Source organism: Oxyura jamaicensis, chromosome 4 (assembly GCF_011077185.1).
Source record: "Oxyura jamaicensis isolate SHBP4307 breed ruddy duck chromosome 4, BPBGC_Ojam_1.0, whole genome shotgun sequence".
In the NCBI taxonomy this organism is placed as follows: Eukaryota; Metazoa; Chordata; class Aves; order Anseriformes; family Anatidae; genus Oxyura; species Oxyura jamaicensis.
Window position 1 is genome coordinate 27,770,540 of NC_048896.1, and position 23,259 is coordinate 27,793,798.

The following is a 23,259-nucleotide window of genomic DNA, read 5'->3' on the forward strand; positions in this document are numbered from 1 at the left end:
CAGTGCCACTGCCATGGGTCAGCCTTGCCCCGGTCGTGTCCTGCTGCCCTGCCCGGCCTGGCTTCGTGCACTGCATGTGATGGGCACGCTGCTGAGAGCCGTGTTGGCACTCCCTGCCCTCTGCCTGCTGTCCTCCTGCATTTCCCTGTGTCCCTGGAGTGAGGGAGCCCTTCGTTTTGTGCTAGATACCTGCGTGCCTTCTGCATTTCTGCTTTAACATGGGGCTTCTGCTGGGAAGCTGTGAAGACCCAAGCTGTAAATCGGAAGAGACTGTGTAAAATGGGAGAGAGCTAACATGTTTTACTAATGTTAAAATGTTTATAGGAAAATCGGAGGTATGAGGGAATGTAGAGCACCATAAATAAACAGTTTGCAACTGAATTTCATTTGGCTGCTCTAAAATTTATCTGCATTCAATCTGAGACCCCTTCCAAGCATCTGCTGTGTTTTCCCCTTCCTTGGGATACCACTGCACATTCAGGTTTGGCAGAAGCATTAACTAAAACCTGTCATTCTCAAAAGCTGAGCGCTGTGGCCCTCTGCCTGCATTGCTTCACCAGAGAGCTGGAGACGAACCTAAAGGCTGGCTATCAAGCAGCCTTGTAACATAATACACCGGCAATGTATTAACGTGACGTACCAGCTCGATGTGCCGGGGTTTTAAATAGCTTGCATTCATCTCCCCAGAGTACTAGAGGAAAGTTTAGACCCTTGCTGAGCAGCCCATACCAAAGTTGGAGCTTGTCGTTCAACACGTAGCTCCTGGGGGCACGTGTGTCCCTCCTGGAGGCTCTCCCTGCCCCTAGCTCTAGCTTGCTGCTGCTTTTTCCTTTTCAAAACTGAAGTACAGTGACAACTCTGGAGGCAAGCTCATTTCCTATTCTGTATCTTCCCCTAGATAAATGACTACTCATCCTTGTTGCTTTCCACCCCAGCTATCACTAGAGTAGGCTAGAGTCAGTTTATTTTTATTTGTAGATGCTTAATAGGAGTAAAACGGCATTTGACTGACATCAGGTTTTTAGGTCGCCATGCTAAAATGTCTCCAGTGGGTTTTTAGGTCACCATGCTAAAATGTCTCCAGTGGATGATGCTTAAAATCTGAAAATACTATTTAAAAATACGTAGTTGTGCCGAACCAAATCAGAGGCCTTTTATGCCAGTAAATCTTTCATTCCATCAATCAAAAAGGAGATAAGTTAGATAAATAAAAATATTTTTCTTCAGGGGACACTTACTTGGCTGTGAGACTGGCACTGATTTCTTCAGGCAGAATTCTAAGAAACTAAGGGTTTGCCTAGGATTGCTTCTGAATGATTTGCGTTCATGTGGTTCGTGATGTTACCCAAAACTCTCTTCCAGTCTGGGGTGGCTTCCTCTGCAGCTGCAAGTGTCATTAGTCGGCCTTTATAGTTCAGAGAGTTCCTAAGCCCCTTCACTAATAATAACCCTAAGTAGGAGGGCACGGTCTGAAGTCAGTCTGTATGGCTGCAGCCCTGCCGTGCCCCTGACCCCGTGTTCCCCCCCAGCCCAGATGCTACTGCTCATACGTTCGCATGCTCTGCTGACACTATACTTTGTTTTAGCTGTCAGCTTTTCAATTAGTACCCTAAAAATTATGTTTCCGGGAGAATTACCTGTGACTGCAAGGCTTTTTATAATTACTGTTGACACTTTAATAGCATAAACTAGAGGTTAGCACGCTCTTTTGTTTTGGTGATGTTTGCCTAATCCTACCCCAAGGACACGAGTTTCCCCTCCTGTGCAGGGAAAGCAACTTTCCATTGTTCCTTGCCTGACTTAGCTTCAGTGGTTTGAAGGGAGTAGCTCTGCAGCACATCTGAGCAGCGACTCCTTGTTACAAATATTTATTTCCTGCAGAACTTGACTTTTCTTCATCCTCCTGCGCACCTGTCTGAATGCACTGGGCTGGGTTGCCCACCCGCTGTTGTACGCAGGCCCCTTTCTCCTCCGAGCTATAATTAGCAGGCTGTGATGGATGTGACGAGCTGTTTTGTCTTCCGGCAGATTGTACTTATCGCTGCTGCTGCAGCCTGCCCCGTAGGCTGTTGAGTTGCTGTGTCAGCCTTGTCTTCAGGCTGATGAGCACCAGCCTGCCTGCGTCTCCTCCGCAACAGCAGGAGGAGTGACAGCTATTTCGTGTTCTGGGGATGCTGCACTTCGTCTTTAGGAAGTGCTCGTGACGCTGACCGAGATGCAGGGAGGTCTGCCCTAACCGCAGGGAGGTTCACCTCTGCGCTTGTTGGTGCTCGAACGCAGACTTTCAGCTGCACCAGGGTTTTCATGTGTCTGCTTGGTATTTTATTTTGTTTGTATTAGTAGCTTTGTCTCATCTGGAAGAAAAAAAAAAAAAAAAAAAAGGAAAGATCATGTTCTGCTTAAGCTTTGTTTACTCAGAAAAGACATTTTTCCCCTCAATTTAATCGGAATGTGGAAGGAACTTTCGCCCTTGGTACACATCCTGTGCTGCTGTCATTATATCTGCATTTTATACGCTTTCAATTCGCGAAGGCTTGAGCCTCCACACTGCAATTAAGCACTGCAAATTAAAGAGGTGTACTTGGTTTGCTTACGCATCTGAAGGGCTTGAAATGTAACTGCCTCAGCAGTTAGCATGGGGGTATCATGCTCTTCGGTGTGAGTCATAGCTGCAAAATACTGTGCTGCCAGTACTGTTCTTTCCCTTGGCATGTTTGGTTTGTTTAGTTAATGAGAGAAGCACTTCAGAGGTAATTGAATGCTTATTGAACTTCATGGTAGTGAGAGGTTCCTATAAATGGGAGACTGAGGTCCTCTGAGTGCTCGGGGGCAGCAAAATGTCTGAAGGCAACAAGAGCTGCTCAGCTGTTCGTTCTCCTGGATGAATGAGCGCCTGTGCCATAGGAAGGTCTCTTCTGGGCACACAATCAGCATCTGGCAGCCAGCACGGCCAACACTGGGATGGAGGCTTCAAATCCACCAGGCAGTCCAGCACCAATGTTAGATGGGAATCATTTGTATGCCTCATTTGACTAATAACTCTTGGTCAGGCCAGCAAATATCCAGTTGTTGCTGTGGTATTAGTAAGAGTGGAAGCTCACGTGTGTGCAATGGAGTGTAATGTCCTTGTTGCTGCTGCTCTTGCAGAGGAACATCATCCTAGTGACAGTGCTGCAGTACATGTATCCATCATCCTCTGTGTCTGCTTGCGGTGTTCATGCGTTTGTTTGAAAGCACTTGCAAGACTTACCTTCCCCACACGTTGTGGAAGGCATCCCTAACTTGGTTGCCGCCATCTGCTAGATTTTAGGAATATGTGCAGCAACGTGCTACAGTCAGCGTGTGGGCCTGTAGGAGGCTGTGTTGCTTGTTGCTTCACTGGTGTTAGCACCGAGCCTTCTCTATTGAACTCTTCGGCAGCACGGCCGTTAATGCCATTGTGGTCTCTGGACTGTGTTGTGTGGGGTAGAAGGGCTCTGGGCAGACCTCGGTTGGGGAGATTAAGTGTAAAGCTAATCAGCTGGTGTCAGATCTGCAGGGGTGGGTTGTCACCTAAGTGCCCAAGCTCTGTGTAATACCAGCTTGTGTTCTGTGCAGAAACATGCAGTTTGGTGTCGCAGTTTCAGGGAGTGTGCTCAGACCTGTTTTTCTGTGTTTCTGTAGTGGTTTAGACTTTCAGAGCCTTCCCTTGCAACAGAGACTGCCAGTTCAAGGAGTTTTCTTGTGGTAAGGGACTGGACTCCTGGCTAAAGCTGTGAATGCTGTTTCAGTTTATGCTCTGAGTAATCTGCGTTGCAAGAAGGAAGATCAGTGTTTCAGTTCAGTCTGATTGCTCTGCCAGGCCACAGGGTGCTTTTATGTGAATGGGAAAAGAGAAAAACTCTAACTCTAAAGAGAAAAACTCACACAAGCCTAGTATCCCCTCACCTCAACTGAGAGTGGGAATGAAGGGATGCTTCTGATAAATAGTTTTAATTGCAAGGATTCCAGTTTTATTCCTTTTCCTGCTTTGGTCTGTTTAAATTTTATGTGTGGCTCTCATTCATATGGTTTGCTTATGTTCCTTATCTCTACTCAAAAGGCAGTGCCAAAGTTACCTCTGTAGCCTGAAAGCTGACTTGGATAACTTTCTTCTGAGACATAAGCTGTATTCTATCTACTGTGAAATCTCAGCCCTGTTGAACTAAGTAGGCATTATATTAGAGCGTTCTTTGATTTTTTTTTTGATCAAGAAGAGATTGCAGAAGATGCTCATCTCCTTTGCTTCTTGTAGCCACGTGGCTGTACATTGGTGGCTTCTATCACAATGTCCAGAGGTGAGAACAGTATGGTTCGTGAAAGTGTATTGCATTCTTCTACAATTACTGCCTGAAGAGGTTTAAGGGTAATCTTACTGGAAAACTGGAGGACAAAGAAAAAACACCTCCACCAATATTGCAGCCTTTCTTGTTCAGGACTCACTGCTTGTTATTACCAATTGCAAGACTCCCGCTGCTAGTAATAGGGGCTTAGCTTGGATGTGATTGTTCCAGGTTAGCTTGAATTATTTTGTTAGTAAAACAAAACTCTGAAGTGAAAATTCTTACATAATAAAATAATTCTGGTAACAAATTCAAGTGAGGATATATCTTAATATTTTTGTAGCTATTTAGGTGTTTATGTATTTATTCAAATGTCTTATCACAACGTGTTGTTGTTAATGTGTGAAAATCCTACGTTGCCAGCATCAAAAGTATGTTTAGGTATGCTGTAACTGTGCTGTGTTGCCATTTAAATCTGTCAGCTCAGAAGACAGAGCAACCATCCTTGGGCTGCCTGGGAAAGACAACTTTTGAGTGGGTTGGAGGTGTGGGGCTGTAACTGAACACGGGTGAGAGGTGTTAAATGCTTCCAGATCGTTCAGCCTCCCCTACAGCCAGGCAGGACCGTGTGCTGTAAATCTAGGACCTCCCTTTGGTGGCTTGCGTAATTTTAAGATATGTGATGCCTTCTAATAGGTGGCCGGAGAGGAATGTATGAAGCTGCTAATTTCAAGGCAGGCATGATGAGTGGCTGTGTGAAGAGCTCAAGTCTCTCTTTATCTTTTTTATTATTATTATTATTTTTTTATTATTTTTTTCCGTTGCCCTGCTGAACACATTTGGCTGAATAAAAAATGACATAGATATATAAATGAGGAAAAAGCCTGCTCCTAAAACTGGTTTGTTAACCAGGCAGCAAATATGCAAACGGTGCGTTTTAGGATTGAAGTGGCGTGACCCTCAGTGTCACCAGCTCATATGGCAGGTGGGCACGGCTGGCCGAAGGTCACCGGCTGCATGTTACATCTCCCTTTCTGCCGCCATACGTGTCCTTATTCTTGCCTTCCGCCCACAGAAGTGGGAGTCAGTATGCTATTGCTGTGTGGGGACTGATGGCCTCGGCAGGGGTCTTCAGTAGGAAGCCATCCGATTTTTCTGGCGGCCATTTTGTGACAGCCTTTGAGCAACGTGTCGTATCCTGGCCAGGGGTGGTTGGGCAAGGGGAGAAGGGAAGGACCAAAATATTTCTACCTCTTATTTATGTGCCTGTAACCTAAAGGAGGAACCTCAGCCATTCTGGAAACGGTTTGCGTTCCCCATCTCACCACAGTCTATGGGAGCGGCCATCTTCCCCCGCTTCAGGCAACGGGCAGCCGCATCCCTTGCTGAACTGGGGAACAGGTCCAGCTTTGGTAAACCTCCAGACAGACAGGAGCGTGAAGCTGGAATAACTCTGCTAGGGCAGCTCTCCTTCTCCACTTTCCAAGATGTTTCTTGGATATTTTTTTCCCCAGCAGACGAAGAGACTAGTTCTTGAGAGGCCCTTAGTTATATCATATTTCTTGAACTTGGAAAACAGTGGAGAATATCTTTTGAGATTAAGATTTCAGCAATGAATATGCTTGAAGATTTATTCTAAATACCATTTTAATTTGGAAGTATCTTTTTATTTATTTATTTTTGTTAGAGTGTACGGAGCGTAAGTTCTCTCACACTTTAAGCTTTCACCAGAGTCTTGCTCATATGGAGCCCAGTGGCTGTTATGCAAGTGATCAATATTTAGTACTCTTACCAGCATTTTAACAAAAGAAAAAAAAAGTTCAAACCTGCAGACCTTCTATACCATCTGTCTTGATCACTTTGGAGAAATGAGCAGATATCGTTGTTTGGTGGTGCATTGTTGAACCTGACAAAGCTGTAGCCCTGCTTTGTCTATAATCAGCCTCGAAGATAAGATTTTTTTCAAAATGCTAAAACAGTCTTGTTTTCAGCACCAAAATTAAAGACTGGAAATTATTTATTTTTTATTCTCCTTAGATGTGACTTTGTTGTAAACTTTACAGTGACTATTTGTGGTAGATATATATATACACATATATATATATATTTTCCAGAATGGAATTTCAAAATGTTTTGACTTGAGTTTTTGTAGTATAGGGTCCAGAGATCATGACATATAATCAAAATAAACAAATAAATACAAATCTGCTAGAGAGCTGACATGACTGTGGGGCTCTATTATACAGGATTCCTCTGGAAGTTTAGGTTTTGAGTGGCTGGGCACTTTGCACTGCACGGTGTTACACTGAGAGCAAGTGATAGACCATTGCAGGGAGTAGATTTGAAGGACTAAGTTTTCTTTATTGTTTGTGGTGGTGGTGTTTTTTGTTTGTTTGTTTGTTTGTTTCCTTCAGAGTTATTTGATAACTAGCTTCTAACTTTATTCATTGTTTAGCTGTGTGGGTAACTTTCTGGATCTCCAGAAGTCCAACTAGCAAAACACGTGTTGTGGCATAACTTGGCACAACTCACAGCAGTGAATCTCAGAAGGCTGCAAAAGATGTAGACAAGGTTCATAGTGGCAGCAAATACACCAATGTTTTCCTCTCTGGAACTTCAGTAAGGAAACCTTGCAGTGGTTTATATTCAGTCTTAATTTTCAATGCATTTGGCAATCAGATGCTCAGGAGAATTTGCCTAAAATAATGGTCTTTGTTTTTGCAGTCAGAGTATTCGTCCTAATTTCTCTGGACAAGTGTATTTTTGTCACATGCTGCCTGAAGAAAATGCTGATGAACTTCATATGGCTTTCAGGTCATCAGCAGAGAGGGAAGAATGCCTTTTCGTTTCTAGGTGTACGTCTGTGTGTTAAAAATACGTGGACAATTTTTATTTATGCTTGTATATATATCATAGAATCACAGAATGGTTTGGGTTGAAAGGGACCTTAAAGACCACCCAGTTCCAACCCCCCTGCCATGGGCAGGGACACCTCCCACGAGACCAAGTTGCCCAAAGCCCCATCCAGCCTGGCCTTGAGCACCTCCAGGGACGGGGCATCCACAGCTTCTCTGGGCAGCCTGTGCCAGTGCCTCACTGGCCTCTGATCGATTGTTAACTAGTCAGTGTTTTGAGTGTCTGTATATATAAATGTATATTAAAAAACAAAGCAACATTAACAAAAAAAAAAACTGCAGCTGTGTAATCTGAAGTCATGTAATTGTCATGTTTGAGGTCAAGCAAACTAAAACTGTTACAGAACAGAACATATAACATTATATGTTCTGTATATACATGTAAGCCAGAAATGCTAAATTAAATTTGAAGTTGTTATATGTTCTCATGAGCTTTATTAGCTTGTGATAAAGATTTTTGTCTTAGCTATAAACAGCTGGAATGAATTTATTAAACAATGTGAAACTCCTTTAAAATGTGTTTCTTATTTTCTGAGTTTTTTTTATTGGATTTTTTCCTACGGTATTTTATATGTTGGGTATTTAGCCAGTAAGTGTCTGGCTTAAGGTAAATGTCTGCTCTAATATTCCCTTGACATATAAAAGGCAAGATATCCACTAGGATTTACTAATGTCTCCTATTTCTGTTTTATTTCTTTGTGCTAGAAGTTTGTGCTTGACTAATCCTGAGTTCTCTGTCCACTGCTTTAAATGAGGGCACAAACGTACGGCTGTTGTTGTTGATCTGGAGAAGGTTGCATTAAAAGCAAACAAAAAAACAAACAAAAAAAACTGTGATATTGAGGCAGTACATCATCTCTTTCTTTCAAGCTGTGTTCAGAAGTTGCTGCTTTTTCATTAATGATGTTTGCAAGACTGCACTTTGATTCTCTGACCAGGTTGCAAAACCTGCCAGCTGCTCCCTTTCTTGTTTTTTCTCAGCTAATACAACGTTTTCCTCTTTCATCCTGGCTGTCCCCAAGTTCTTCCCGTGTGGTTGCCAAGACATCTTCCTTTATTGTTGCTTGAATTACATCACCATCCTCCTGCAGTCTCTGAAGTGATCTCTTCTTTTCATTATTTAGCAAAAACCTTGGTGGCCTTTCAGTCACATTTGTATTTCTCACATCTGTTGTGACACTCCTGGTCAGGATTTATGTCACTAACTCAGAATTTATTTATCTACTTATTTTCCCCCCCTATATATGACTTCTAAATATGTCCTAACTTTTTATGGAGCTGATGTGGTGGCACCCATTGCTGCCTATGGGTTTAAGCTTGAAAGTGGACTCCTGCTAGAGGTTTAGCAGAATTCTGGTTTGGGATAGCGGTTAGGTGAGCTGTGCTCCCTAGACAGATTTTTTTTGCCCATAAGGAATGCTCATAATGCCTGAACTTGCCCGTTTCTCTCTTTACTTATGTGGTACAGTTTATCATTATCTAAATTATCCAGTCTTTGAAGCAAGTAGGTTGTTTCTTACATGTTTATTCATGTCTGTTCTCTTTGTGGATAAGAGAAAGTGAAACAGCAGTTGGTATATCATGAGGCATTCAATTTGTAATAGCATTTTCCTGCCACTGGCGAAGCTGTATTAGTTTCTGTCAGGTGAGGCTTCAGTTCACACTTCCCCATGTACTTCATCTGTTCGCTTTGCTTTCATGTGTGGGATTGCTTCATGAGTTATTTCCTTCTCACCACTGCCACGTTTGAGACTCCTCTTTGTATCCTTCAACTCATCTTCCCATAAGAGGGACTCCAAGGCAATAAAAATAGGGAACTATTTAATTTAAATAACACAGAATAAAATTCTATTATATTTGTATTGCTATTAAGAGCGTATTCTGGAAAACATGGGGCAATTACGTTATATTTGATGCAAGAAAGGCATATCCTATTGAGAGGGACCCTGAAACCCCTATGGAAGCACAATGGGCTAATAAGATTATTAGGGAGATGGATGTTCAGTTAGTTGAACTAATTTTATCATTTGTAAATGAATAAAAATAATCCTGTTTGGGAACAGAGGAAGTACACAACTATATGCACTGCAGAGATCTTCATGTGTATGGCCTTCATGCTATGGAAATGATTTTATGATTATTATTATTATTTGTTCTTCTGGAAGAAGCTGAGCTCAGTATCACTTGATACCCAACTTAAGCACAATTAGAGAAAAGCTTTGGTTTGGGTTATTTCAGGAAACTTCAGGGGAAAAAAAAAAAAAGATTTTCTAACTTTCTAAACTGCTCATTCCAAAAGAGAGGCAATAGCAGGCTTCTGGATGTAATGCTGTGTGCCCTTGATGGCCAAGACCCTGGCTGCTGCCTGCCAGGGACATGCCAGTGTCAGCAGCACTTCTCATTGTGTGCTGTAAAAATGTCAGGTACTTGAAACTTCTGTTTTGATGCAAGCCAGGTGGCTCCTAAAGTGATGTCTCTTCAGCAGTCCCAAGTAGTAGTGTGCTTTGGTTGTGGAATTAATGTGTTGGGTATCCAAAAAAAAAAAACCAACAACCCTGGAAGAGAGACTCTACAGGCTCACAGCTCACAAGAGCTAAAGCAGCCGTACAAAATTTACATTACATTTCTAGCTACGTTTTCATTCCATTTCCTCTTTCTGCCTCTCTGATAAATTAACTAGGCAATAATTTTTACCCACTGGCATATAGTCTCCCAGGGAGAAAGCTGGATTAGTTCTGTAAACTCTCTGAACAGAAGAATAATCTTCAGAGAGAAGCCAGCCAGTTAAAATAAATAGGGCTCTGGGGCATGCCGGCAGTATGGGAACACAACTGAGCTCCTTGAGCTTACTGAAAGCTCCTAATTTACGCTCCGAAATATCTGCAGACATTCTGGCACTTAACTGTAAATCACTTTCCCTCACTGAGTATTTGGAAAACGTATGTTTTTTTGGAATTGCCCCCCACCTTCTTTTAAATCTGACTGTAGCCATGATGTCCAAACTGTTTTGTCATCATCCTTTCAACAGCTGGATTTTTGACATCACAACTTTATTTCTTCCCCAAATCGGAGTATTACTTGGGTCCCCTGACTATCAGGATACACAGGTGTTTCCCATCTCAGTGACAATTTTTATTCTCTGTAGAGCTTCAGGTGGCTCAGAAAAGCAAGACCAGACGCTTAGGTTTGTTAGGTGCCAGTAGAGATACGCTTGCATAGAATAGTTTCTTTATTCCTTATGTGAAGTGGATGAGAGTTTTGACTCATTTTAATAATCCTTTACATCCCAGCGGGTATATACAATTTTAGCTTATATCTCAGTACCTGAATAACATGTTTAGGCTATGTGTAAAATGCATAAATTATATCAGAATTTATTGCTGCTTGTTTAGTTAATTGCTTCCCTTTCATAGAGAAGTTAGAGATGAAGAAGACACCTTTTGTGAAGCCGTCTGCCTCCGCTTCCTGACATCTGCAGCAGCTGGGGGGGCACAGATGAAACCTGCTCGTGGCAGGGCAGAACTGCAAGGCACCCACGATCAGTCAAGCTGTGGCACGTGAGGGATGGCACTACCTAATAACCCTTTGGCATGCCACGTGGAAACTGTTCCCGCTTATTAGCAACCTGTTCTGGGGCAAGCACGGGAAGCTGAGGGCTTGTTCTTCTGTTTCATCCCCCTGGCATTCAAGTGGGTCTGTTTAGCATCAGCTGATGAAAAACAGAAGACATCGTATCCAAAAGACCTATGCATCGTGCAGTTACCCTATTCTGTAAACTCAGTCAATGGTTTTAGATTTTATTTGGCATCAACCCAATTCTGTGCGAGAGTAAGTGATGCTGCGTGGTGCCTCTTCTTGCATCAGCCACCTTCTTTGTGCTCCTCTGTAGGCAGGTTTGGTGCGTGCAGGGATGGATGAAGTGATTGATGTGTGCATGTATGTGACGGTTTACAGTTGATGTGTTTTTTTTTTCGTGGAGGACTTGATAAATATCAAAGGTTGAAATACAGCGACAAAAAAAGTTTAAGAAGAAAAAGAGAGGGTTGAAACCATATGTCTTATGTCTATAAACCATATGTCCAGAACACATGAACCCACAGGCATTCTCAGCCATGTTTGTTTAGAAAGAAAACTCCAGCTTTGTGTTAGCTTTTGTTTGACACAGCTCCTGAATGTGGGATGATAGGGATACATGGCACAATCTCGTTAAAATATATGTTGTTGTCAGGGCTACTGCCGAGGATAAATGGCAGAACTGAGAATGAAAAGCGAGATGTGGTTTTGTGGGTTCCTCACTAGCAAAAGGCTTGAATGCCTGTGGGCTCCCTCCAGCCTTTCTCTGTGGGCTGCAATAAGTTGAAGAGCTGTCTTGGGGAAACTTCAGCCAAGCCGTCTGCTGCTGTGCTGCAGCAAGGGAGCTGCTGTGAGTGGAAAAAAAGGGATGAAGCAAAGCAGGAGGACCTGGGAGGACAGGCTGGAGGCATAGGTAGTCCTCTCCCTGGGATGGTAGCTGATGGTGGGGTACAGAACCGGGCTGAGAAGCATGGTTGATGCTTTGCTTTATGCTTTTATGCTACATGTTGTCCTCAGTGATGGTTGGTGTGCTCTGTTCACCCTGGACTGCAGGTTTATCCATCAGTCTGGGAGCACCTTCAGAGTTACAGGGAGAAGAAGGCAGGCGGATGATGGGGAGCGTGGGGCAGTCTTCTGGGGAGAGGCAAGGGCAGGGCTTCCTGGCAGTGGGACATAGCAAAATACTCTGGTAATCAATTTTCTTTTTTTGACCTAAGCTAATTCTGATACCTGATTGGTTTGGGGGAAACCTTCAGCCTATTTACAGGATTGCCTCATAACCCATTTTGTAGCCGGTCGTGTCAGCGGTTTCCACTGCAAACCTTGTATTACAGCTCTTACACCTCAGCTGTATAAATTTGATCTGGACTTTAAAATTGGCATGTACGTTCTTGATTTGGAAGCAAGTATTAAGGCTGGCTGGCTAATCTGTTGGCTATGTGAATAATACTGCCGTAGTAAGGGCTGTGAGGAATATGATACAGCTCTCAGTTTCCAGCGAGAGCAGAGGAAGCTCATTCGCCACAAAAAGCAGGTGCTCCCCTGACTCTTTCAGTACTCTTTATCATGCAGAAGTGGTAAGCTAGATCCCAAGCGTACCAAACCTGTCAGGAGTCCAGAGTGTAAGTGGGGTTTTTGCTTTCTGACTTGCAGGGAACGAGCAAGGGAAGCAGCTTGGGCGAGCTGCCCCAGGAGGTAGGGCTGGCTGGAGTACAACACTACCCTATTTGCGCTCCAGGATTGGGGTGTTAGACCCCAGGGCAATGTGCTGTGGTGTCTGTGGGTTGCTTTGTGCAGGGCACATGCCCTCATGTTTTGGGGCAGGCTTGTGTGCTCCAAAATTACAGCAAGGGTTTCTTCCTTGAGCTTGCAGTGAACCACCAAAGGGGTGCTTCCTGGTGTACTTGGAGCTCTACGTGCATTTGAGAGCATGCTGTTAAATACCACAGCAAGGTGGTACTTTGCTCAGGTTGAGCAAGGTTAGGAGTAAACAATGGAGTAACAGGTCACGAGTGTAAGTGGTAGTATCGAGTGTATCATAGCAGGGAGATAAAGCCTCTGCGGTTGGAACATCTGCATGCAAAAGCAAAATATTTGATAAAGAGAGGTTGCCTGTTTGCTTAGTTTGTGGTTCTGCAAAGCTCTCCTGTAACATTATTTCCGTATGTGGCTGTACTTTTTTTTTTTTCTTTTAATTCTTTAATGTAGGAAGAATGCAGGCTGAAAGGGAAGCAAGAGTGGTAGTGATTAAAGGCCATTGTCTGGTTGACTTCTGTTCTGATTACGCTTTTTTTTTTTTTTTCAACTGAATTGCTATAGGCAACCACACGCCAGAAATGCTTGAGAGGTAAAAATCAAGCTGGAGGGATTTCAGAGAGCCCAGTGAGTTTTAAATGAGGTGCAATGAATGCCATTCTGTGAGAGGGGAAGTTAGAGATGACATTGAAGGATGTTTGTGTCACAGGGGAGCATTATTTGCTGTTGGACTACAAAACAGTTTCTTTGGAAAAGTGGTTGTGATGCACCACCACGTGAGCTACAGTTGATTCAAGGCAGGCGGCGTGGGAAAGATAAAAGCTTCCATCTCTGTTCAAGTAGACTTTTGTCTTATGAGTAACTGCAATCCGAGTGTCTAATTTAGTACTGCATAAAAGCTAAGTAATGATATGGTCCAGAGAAGAGATGCTTGTCAAGTTTTCTTCTTAGTCATGTGAGGAAAAAGAGATGGTTATATGCTAATTAGAAATGAGTTAAGCTACAAATTGCATTGATTCAGAGATAGGTGTGCCTGTATGTGCGCACACACAATTTCCCTAGAAAGAATCTGTTAAAATACCTTGTGAAAATGGAAAGTATTTTTTTTTTATTTCTTTATGTTGCTTATTGCAAAGTGAAATGATAGGCTAGCTCAAATTTAGCTCAACAAAGTGGTCATATTGTGGTATGTTTTGGTCCATTTGCTTTTAAAAATCTGGGGGCTAGAACTGTGCTGAGATTGTTTTGTACTGTTGCCTTTGAAGTTCATCCTGGAACAAGAACTAGTTTACTTTTGTTTTATCTACATTTGGAACATATTTTCGAGCAATATTTGCGGTTTTGTAATTCTGATGTTGAAAAAAAAACAGTAGTGAAAAAATTGGGTTCAAATAAAACTCAAGTCTATTATTAGATGGGTGATTTTATAAGTGTTTATTAGAAAGCGTCCTGAGTGTCTCTGGATGGCACAGACTGGATCTTGGCTTTCAGCCGTGAAGCTGATGGCTGCTGAGGGATGAGAAGAGGTTTGCTGCTGGGGACTGTGGGAGTGATTGGTCTCAGCAGGTGCCTGATCACGAAATGTCTCTCCTGCTTGCCTCCCTCTCTGTCTCAAAATGAGCTTCCCAGAAAATATAGACACGCAACTAAGTAGGAGGAAATGTTTTTGGTTTGCCAGTTTTAGTGGTTTTAGGAGTCTGCTGTGCAACATAAAAAAAAAATTGTAGCTGTAATTCATTCTTGATTTTAAAAAACTTTCCTCATACTGAAAGTACAGAATTAAAACAGATACATCAAGGATTTAAAGAATATTTCTGCTGCTTAGAAATTAGTTTGGCTCACAGGTAGCCTGTTTTATAATTTTTAACAATGGCACCAACTTTTTTTTTTTTTTTTAAGCTTCTCTATCAGTTGGATTTTTCAGGATGTGGGTGGAAAAACAGTGAAATCAATGGAGTTAGTTGCTACTGTGATAAGGAATATGGGGATCCTTTCTTTCATTTTTGGGGCAAATATGTAAACAGTTGTACATACAATCCCCAGTATATTTATTAACTTGTTTGTAATGAGAACATGCAGTTAGAGGACCTAAGAAATATCAAAACCAAGGCTCCTGGGTATAGAAATAGATCTGCAGTGGGGAAAGCGATCTTAAATATTTCAAATTCCTACTGCTGTGTTCAGTGTGTGCTTATTTAAAATTATTTTTATGTATCTGTTGCTCTGATTGTATTGCTCTTTCCAGTAAAAAAAATAAAACCGTGCCCTGTAGCTGTACCACTAGCTTGTTAGAGCTGCTTCATGAAGCAGGATGCTGGCCGGCACTGCCAGGGAAGACGCGTGCTGGCGATGAGATTTCCTAGAAGTACCAACCTCACCTCTCTTCGTTAGTCAGATCTCTTATCCAAAAATCTGTAGGTGTTACTTGGAAGTTTTATCCGCTATATAAAGATAAGGAGATTACTGCTCTGGCATCTCTGTGCATACACTGTTCTTCAAATAACAGTCCAGTAATTTGTTAATTCAGCCGTGTCTGTGACCCTTGCTATCTATAAGGCACATTCAGTCCCCTGCTTGCATGGCAGGTCTCTCACAGACACAGCCTGAAGCTCCCCCTGCTTCCTGGGGTGTTGGCTCTTATTTTTTGTACTTTTTTTTTTTCTTCTCCCATCTTCAGGACATGCTTCCCAGCCCTATTTTTAATGCAATTTCAGCTTGGGGTTTTGCTGAAAATTTTACAGCTTTCTACCATGTGTGCATGCAGAGTTTCATTGCCAGAAGGCAACTATTTAAGAGTGACCTCTTGAAAGGCACATCATCTGGTTTCTTGTCTGTTGGCCACTAAAAAGTGAGTTTTATTTATTTGTTTTATTTTACACTTGTATGGAAGGTGTCTCTTCCCCCCCCCCCCCCCCAAGATTCTGATTTAGAAGCCTGCTTTTGGAGTCTTGCTGCTCGAATGCTTATAGGTTGCTTTCTCATCACTAATTACATCATATGTGGACTGTGCTCGTTTGCCTATATTCTGAGAAAGCTGGATTTTATTCACTTCAGCAGTCCAACTACAAGGCATGGTGATCCTTTTGACCTTTAGCTTTTAACACCCTTACGTTCCATTCCCTTTTCCAGACGTTGCTGTCAAATGTCAGTAGCAGTTTAGAGAACTGTTTATGGCCTTTTTCCCCCCGCCAAGGTTTGAGGATCTTCCCTATAAATAGTTATGTTGGTCATAGTGTTCTGTGTGCTCATGGGGTTTCCTGACCTGGGTTTTATAGTAATTGGCTCTCTTACCTCAAAAGTTGGGTCTGAACACCATTTTTTTTGAGGAGTTTTGGCTTTGTTCTTGAACTCTCTTGGAAAATGATCCACCACAGAAATTGCAATTCTGATGAATTTAGCAAGCCCAGAAGTTTTCTGAAATCAGTGCATCCTCTTTTTCTGTCTGCCTTCCTTGTATGGAGTTTGCTCTGCTGCCTTCCAGTTGTTAGCACCACTCAATTTCAACTCTGGGTGAAATATTTGTGTTCACCTACCATGCTGAGGGACTAACTGCTATTTTGAATCTGACGAGATGGCAAGTCTTCTACCTTTCCTGCTTCCCCTTTCACTAAGATAAATGTATTTGATAAAATACAATTAACACCAGATAGAAGGATTTTTCAGGGTTTGTTTGAATTTTTGGTCGTTGTTTTGAGTTGCTGATGATTGCTACTATGAATGTCTGTTTAATAGTGATTGATGTGGGAAAATGCCAGCCATGACCCACTGAGTGTGAAATCTGCTTTAAAAACAATGTTGTCAAATTATATAAGTTTTTCGGAGTGCTCTATTTGCACTTGTCTTGCAGCATTAGGCAAAAGTGTTTGTCTTCAGATGCTGTCAGATACATACCACAGCTGTCTTGTATTGTCCCTGAGTTTTTAAGAAAGACTTAACCACATCTGGTAGGCTGATGGTGTACTTTCCACAAGTTTATTAACAAGTGACATCCTTCTCATATCACTGTTCATATACAAATACAAAAAGTCCCTTGTATTCTATGTGTTTCTAAACCTTTGCCAAAGACTGTTTTCAAAATTTAGCCATACTTCAGTTGTTACAAAAGTGTTGTGGAGGCTGATGACTGTAGTTTGTGGCTGGTCATTGTTGAAAGGGATAACTTCTTGGTGGCTACTGGATGCACTGAAAGAGAGGCTGTAGACAATGTGGATGAAAGGCTTACTTCTGCCTCCCCTGGAGAAGTCACTTGTTAGTATGTGATTGTTGCCCAAGGAGAACTCCACTTTTGGAAATAAAGATGAAGTAATTTTGTCGCTTAAGCACCTCTCTAAAAACATAGCATTTTTTTTCAAGAGAAAGACTCACACTTGCATGCAAAAAAAAAAAAAAAAAAAGAGTTGTGAGGTTTTGCATGTGTAACTTCCAAGCATAGAATCATAGAGTTATTAAGGCTGGAAAAGACCTCCAAGATCATCTGGTCCAACCATCACCCTACTACCAATGTCACCCACTAAACCATGTCCCTAACTGCCACGTCCAACCTTTCCTTAAACACCCCCAGGGACGGTGACTCCACCACCTTGCTGGGAAACCCATTCCAGTGCCTGACTACTTTTTCTGAGAAAAAATTTCTTCTGCTTTCCAACCTAAACCTCCCCTGGTGCAATGTGAGGCCATTCCCTCTAGTCCTATCGCTAGTTATCTGTGAGAAGAGGCTGATCCCCAGCATCCCACACCTTCCTGTCAGGTAGGCCTAGCAATGAGGTCTCCTCTGAGCCTCCTCTTCTTCAGACACAATAACCCCAGCCCCCAAAGCCGCTCCTCACAGGACTTGTGCTCCAGGCCCTTCACCAGTTTCGTAGCCCTTCTCTGGACACTCTCCAGGGCTTCAATGACTTTCTTGTAGTGCGGGGCCCAAAGCTGAACACAGTACTTGAGGTGCGGCCTCACCAGAGCAGAGTACACGGGGACGATCACCTCCCTGGCCCTGCTGGGTCCTGCTCGCTACACTATTCCTGACACAAGCCAGGACGCCATTGGCCTTCTTGGCCACCTGGGCACGCTGCCGGCTCGTGTTCAGGCAAGCATCGACCAATACTCCCGGGTCCTTTTCCTGTGCACAGCTTTCCAGCCACTCTGCCCCAAGCCTGTAGCTCTACATGAGGTTGTTGATGCCAAAGTGCAGGCCCCAGCACTTAGCCATGTTGAACCTCATCCCATTGGCCTCTGCCCATCCATCCAACCTGTCCAGGTCCCTCTGCAGGGCCTTCTTACCCTCTGGCAGATCAACACTTCCCCCCATCTCAGTGTTGTCTGCAGACTTACTGAGGGTGCACTCAGTTCCCTGAAGAAGCAATTACAGCTTCTCGGCTGTAGGAGAGGAAATGCAACTGGAAACAAAGCAGGAATTTGCACCACACAGGACTGTTCTCTGTAGTCATATATAAAGTGATCAACAAATTGAGGACCATGGGTATGTCAGTGCATAAATCTTCCTATGTGTTGCCTTATTTTTATTTCTATTCTTGATAATTAAGCTAGTTGAATTCAAATGAAAAGATTAATTTATTGTTCAGTCAGGGTCAATAATGCGAACTTTGCAAGGGTTTCTGTTGTTAAAGTGCTTCATTCAAGTGGACCAAAGGCAGTTAAGTTGAACTTCAGCAGTGACCTTGATCAAAGATGCAAACTTTTCAAGAGGCCTTTCTTATTCTGTTCTGAATATACAGTGGGTGGCTGGGACTATAAACCTACCAAGAACAAGGCAAAACAAAATCCGCTAACTGGCCTGTCTGCAGTGTTGAACTTTTGACTTTCTAGTATTTGCAGCTGGGGAAAAGTCAGTTTCACTACTAATGACGCCTTCCATACACATGAGCCATTGATAAATACATAAACTTTGAATAGATGCCTTACATTGAAGATGTAGTATGAAAAAAAAATGGTTTAGTCGTCCTCTCTCCTCCTCTGAGAAATTTCTGATGTGAAGAGATAAGAACCTGAAATGTAGCATCCACAAAATTTTGTGTGCCTATCCCTGCTTGTATCTCTTAGTGAATGTGCACAGCTGTCAGCCAGTGAAGTAGAAGTGGAGTTTGGTTTTGAAAAATGGATAATGCTGTGCAATGGTTTTCCTGTCATTCACATGAAATAAGAACTTACAAATATTGCTTTACCAGAAAGAAAGGTTGTAGATATACTGCAACTTCCCCAGGAACATACGAAGGAGAAATGTTAACTTTTTATTTTACATTTCCGTTTCTATGAGCACCACAGTGTATAAATAATCTTTTGAGGTCCTGTATTCAAAGAATATAAACATCAGTCATTCAAGTTTCTCATTTGCCGTTTTTGTGGTATTTCAGCTTAGTGACGGTGGAAAGGCAGCCCGAGCACACGTGGGGATTGGCGACGTGGTTCTCACCATTGATGGGATAAGTACTGACGGGATGACTCATCTAGAAGCACAAAACAAGATCAAGGCATGTACGGGCAATCTGAACATGACTCTGCAAAGGTAAGGTAGCTTTTCTCTTTTTTTTTTTTTTTTTTGGAAGTAGAATTAATCATCATCGTAACAGTTGTTGGGAGGATAAAAACATGTAAGTGGTTTGGCAAAGTTCATAGAGTTAAATGGCCATGATTGAAAGATACACTGCTGTAGCCTGAAATGTGTCTTGATTTATAGCATTTTAGAAAACTTATTAGTTGTTAATTACATTAATAGACAAAGACCTTTTCCAACCTTCTGTCACCTCCTCTATATTGTATGAAGTCTATTTCCACTTCATTTTGAACTTCAGTTTCATTAACAGTTTTTAATTAAAAACAGGTCTCACCAGGCTTTTTCCCCTCTCTTCCTCCAGTTGACTGGGGGCATATCAGCTTCCTTTCTGAACTTCCTGCATTTGCAACAACAGCTAATGGCTTTTTTTTTTTTTTTTTTTTTTTTTTCCCTCTCTTCTCAAAGAGGCCTGCAATATTTTTGGTTGAGTATATTCCAATAAAAAAATCCTTGAACCATCTGTGGTGAGATTGCAGTCTTGCATAGGATGACTATCTGGTCACTAAACAATCAAGCACTAAAAATGCTCTAAAAACAATCAAGCACTAAAAAAAAAACAAGATGTGAAATGCTCTTTTAAACAATTAGTTTAGGACCTACTACTAGAGAAATTATAGGAGGCATTAAAACTATTAATAGAAGATCTGACCTTATTTTTGGTTAATGAGTTGATGTTGCATGTAAACGGTAGCAAAATGGCAAACTTAAGGTATGAAAAGCAGTCAAAGTGAAGCAAGATATAATACTCAATGCTCCACAAAACTGAACTGTGCATTAGATTTTTGTTGAGGGGAAGTGTGTTCAATTTTCTTCAAGACAAAAGTGAGGTACAACACTGACCAGTTCCAGGAATTCTGTCATCTGAGTAAATAGTTGGCTTCTTCATAGGTCTCTTTATTTAAGCATTACTTCCCAATATATTACCTGCAGTTGAATCCCCCTGCTACAGAATGATGGATTTTTTTAAACAGTCAACTCTTGAGTTACATGGATGAAAATACTGCAGCTCAGTGTTGGAGCGAAATTTTTCCCAAAATGCTGCTGCTGTTACTCAAAGTTGCAGCCTCCTTTTTCTAATTGCAGTTTCTACTATAGAAGTTAGAGCTTGGGCCAACCTCACCATTCAGAAATGTACTGTTTCTGGAATTTCAGCATACCGCTGTTACCATGGGACTATATTTTGGGTGAGGTTGGAAGAAGGGAGCTTGATGCTCATGTTCTGGTTAGAGGAACCGAAGCAGGAAGAGCAGCAGCACAAGAAATTCCTTTAGACTCTCAAAAGTCTCCCGGGGCTAAATATTGGCTTTTATTAGAAGACTGCTATTTTTATTTAATGATGTGAGTGAGCATCTTGCAAAAAAAATGGCCCCTGAAGCCATCACATAATGAGAACCATCTTTTATTGTTATCAAAGAAAATAACAGCCGTTGTACCCTGCTGCTTGTGCCCTCCTTCAGCAGTGCAAAGTTCTTCAGTGAGTGTTAAGTCCCCTAACAATATAATTTCACCAGTTATTACCTTTCCTGACATATTATCCTGCCCTTATTGAAAGGAACACCCCTCTCAGAGTGCAAAAATAAGAGATGACATGGCTGTAGGTCTGACTAGTGTCCAGTTCTCCAGGGTGGTGGTGGTTGTTCCCAGCTCTACATGACATGTAGCTGAGTAGTTGTTTGAGCTCTTTCCTTTCTGAGAGGGTACAGTTTCAGCCTTGCTTGTTGTTTCTTGTTTTGTCTGTTGTCCTGCTGTACTTTGGTCCTTAGCTGCCCTTAATAAGGGATTCCTTTTGCTCAGCTTCTGAAGAAAGGAGTATCTTGTGGCGTGGCTCATGCCTGGGGCATCTTCTCCAGTGAAACTTGTAAAGTTGGCATTAAGAGATTCTTGATGAAACAAAGGTATTATACCAGCTCATCAGAAGAATCATGCATCCTGTCGAGTGTGTCATTTGCTTTTCGGGTTCTCAACAAGGCAAGCAGGTCATTTGGAAATGCACTTTCCAGGATCCTCCTGAGTCACCCCCTGCAGGTAACCATCAGTGTGGGTGTTTGACCCACTTTCTCCCACCATTGTAAACTGATGGGCAGGGTTTATATCAGATATCAGAAAGGAATAGCAGGTGTGTCCCGTTCAGGCAGTAACTTGTCTGATTGGGTGCAGAGATGACTGCTCTGTGGTTTGAAAATCGAATTAATCATGAGTTTAGCCCAGTCCCCTCCTGTTCTCACCCTTTCTACCCTGCCTAGGAAGTGACTCACCGGCGTCTGCTACCTGATGGCTGAAGGCTAAGCTGGGTTCAGACTAGCAGAGATCAAAGAAATAGCCTCAGCTCCCAGCATCTGGGGGTGGGACAGATGTCCTGTCTCGCGGCTGTGCTGCGCTCCCATGGGTTCAGCTGATTCTAATTCTGCCTGGATCCCATGAAACCAAAGCCATGGGCAGTGCACTCTTGGCTCCCCTGCCTGTGAAAGATTTGCTTTGATGGATTATTTATTTTTTTTTAGGCTGGAAGAGAGTGCTTTGGGAAGCTGGGTTGGCTCACACTAACTGCAGATGCTGGTTGCCCATGGGAAGGATGACTTGAGGGTATAAACAGGGTGGCGAGATACGACATTTTAATATTGAGAGATTTCCGTAATAGTATTCTTCTGTTGCTGTCTCTTCTCTCAAAACAAAACAAAACCAAATAAAGTATTTTGAGCCATTATTGCCCCCATGAAAGATTAAAGAGAAGATACTGTCAATGTGGAAGCAGTGCTGGTTTTTAAATTGTGTTGGTGCTACAAATAGGAACAGAAAATCTTTTTTTTTTTTTTTTTTTACATATTTTAGTTATTTTGTTTTCTTTTAAACACTTGAGCTTTTGTATACTTCTGCATAGGCTACTGATTGCTTGAGCTATGATGTGAGAATGCTGAGGTTAGTCCTAAAAACTTGAACAAATTTCTAGATAGTGTTCCTAGTTCTCTGATGTTTTAAACGAGAACAATGGTCAGTTGGTCAGTGCGTTACTTTGGGGACCAAGAAAACTGGAAGGTTGTTACGGCTTGAGCTAATGGCTTTTGTAGCATGAGCATGTCCATGTACTGTTTTATGAAAGACGTGAAAGAACTCTGGTGAAGGTAGTCATAAGAACCAAAATGTGTTTCTATTTGGTACATTTCTGGTGGTAACAATAACCTTTATTCAAGATAAATGGTAAGAAGTACTGTATACTCATCTACAGATGCTGCTTTACCCATGATTGGTTATAATTTGACAGTTTCACGTAATCTTGAGCGTGTGGCAGTGAATGCGGTCATACAGACTTTAGAGTGATGCGAAAATAAGTGCAACATGAGGAAAAATTGCTGGGTACATGACCTGCCTTACAGCTTTTATATCTGTATCTATGTATATAACTTCATGAGTATATGTGACAAAAACAACAGAAACAAGTCCTTATGACCACTTTAACTTGTTACAACTTTGTACTGCTGATCAAGTTTTCACTTGACTTCACCTGTTCCTTATGCAAAGAGAAAAAAATAAAATGAAGAGAAAGAAATTAAGGTGCAAGAAGTAGTTGGCAGGCATATTTAAAACAATGCCTTCAGAAGATTTGTTTACAGCATGAAAGGAGGATGTTTATGGAGGCAGATGTTCATGTACCTCTTGTGGAAGACCAATGTAGATGTTTTGTAACTTGTAAATGAATGTTAGCATAATATTTGAAGGGAGAATAAAAGCTTCCTTTCTTCATGTGTAAGGCAATATCTCATGCTGTTTTTTTTTTTTTTTTTTTTAATATTCTATCTTTGCCACTGGAAAGAGCTGGAATTAGAGCTGTCATAATTGAAAGCCCACTTTTCTTGGAGATTGCTTAAATAAAAATAAATAAAATTGTAGTTGACAGCTGTGTACAGCACTAGGTGCCTAATATTTCCATGTGGTGGGAACTATTTTCAGGTAGTTTTCTTTAAAATTGATTAGTTCTGGACATAACCTTCGTACTAGCTAGGAAGAGTTATCATTTTAGTTCAAAATTTTAAAAATATATTTTGGGGATGTTATTTGTTCATTTTTCTTACTAGATATGGCTTAAAAACAAGGGGGTGTTTTTTCTTATTTTATTTTCCCTTTTATAATGATTTTAGCTTTTTTTTTTTTCCTT

General features: G+C 41.9%; 1 protein-coding gene across 11 annotated transcripts in view; it reads left to right on the forward strand.

The window, feature by feature from the left end:
* Nucleotides 1-23,259, forward strand: part of PDLIM5 (PDZ and LIM domain 5) — a 129,003-nt gene that overhangs the window by 20,788 nt on the left and 84,956 nt on the right. For all 11 annotated transcript variants that reach the window (XM_035324174.1, XM_035324169.1, XM_035324168.1 and 8 more), the window contains exon 3: nucleotides 18,910-19,061. In XM_035324174.1, coding sequence (XP_035180065.1) covers nucleotides 18,910-19,061 — 152 coding nt within the window. The remainder of the gene's footprint in view (nucleotides 1-18,909; nucleotides 19,062-23,259) is intronic.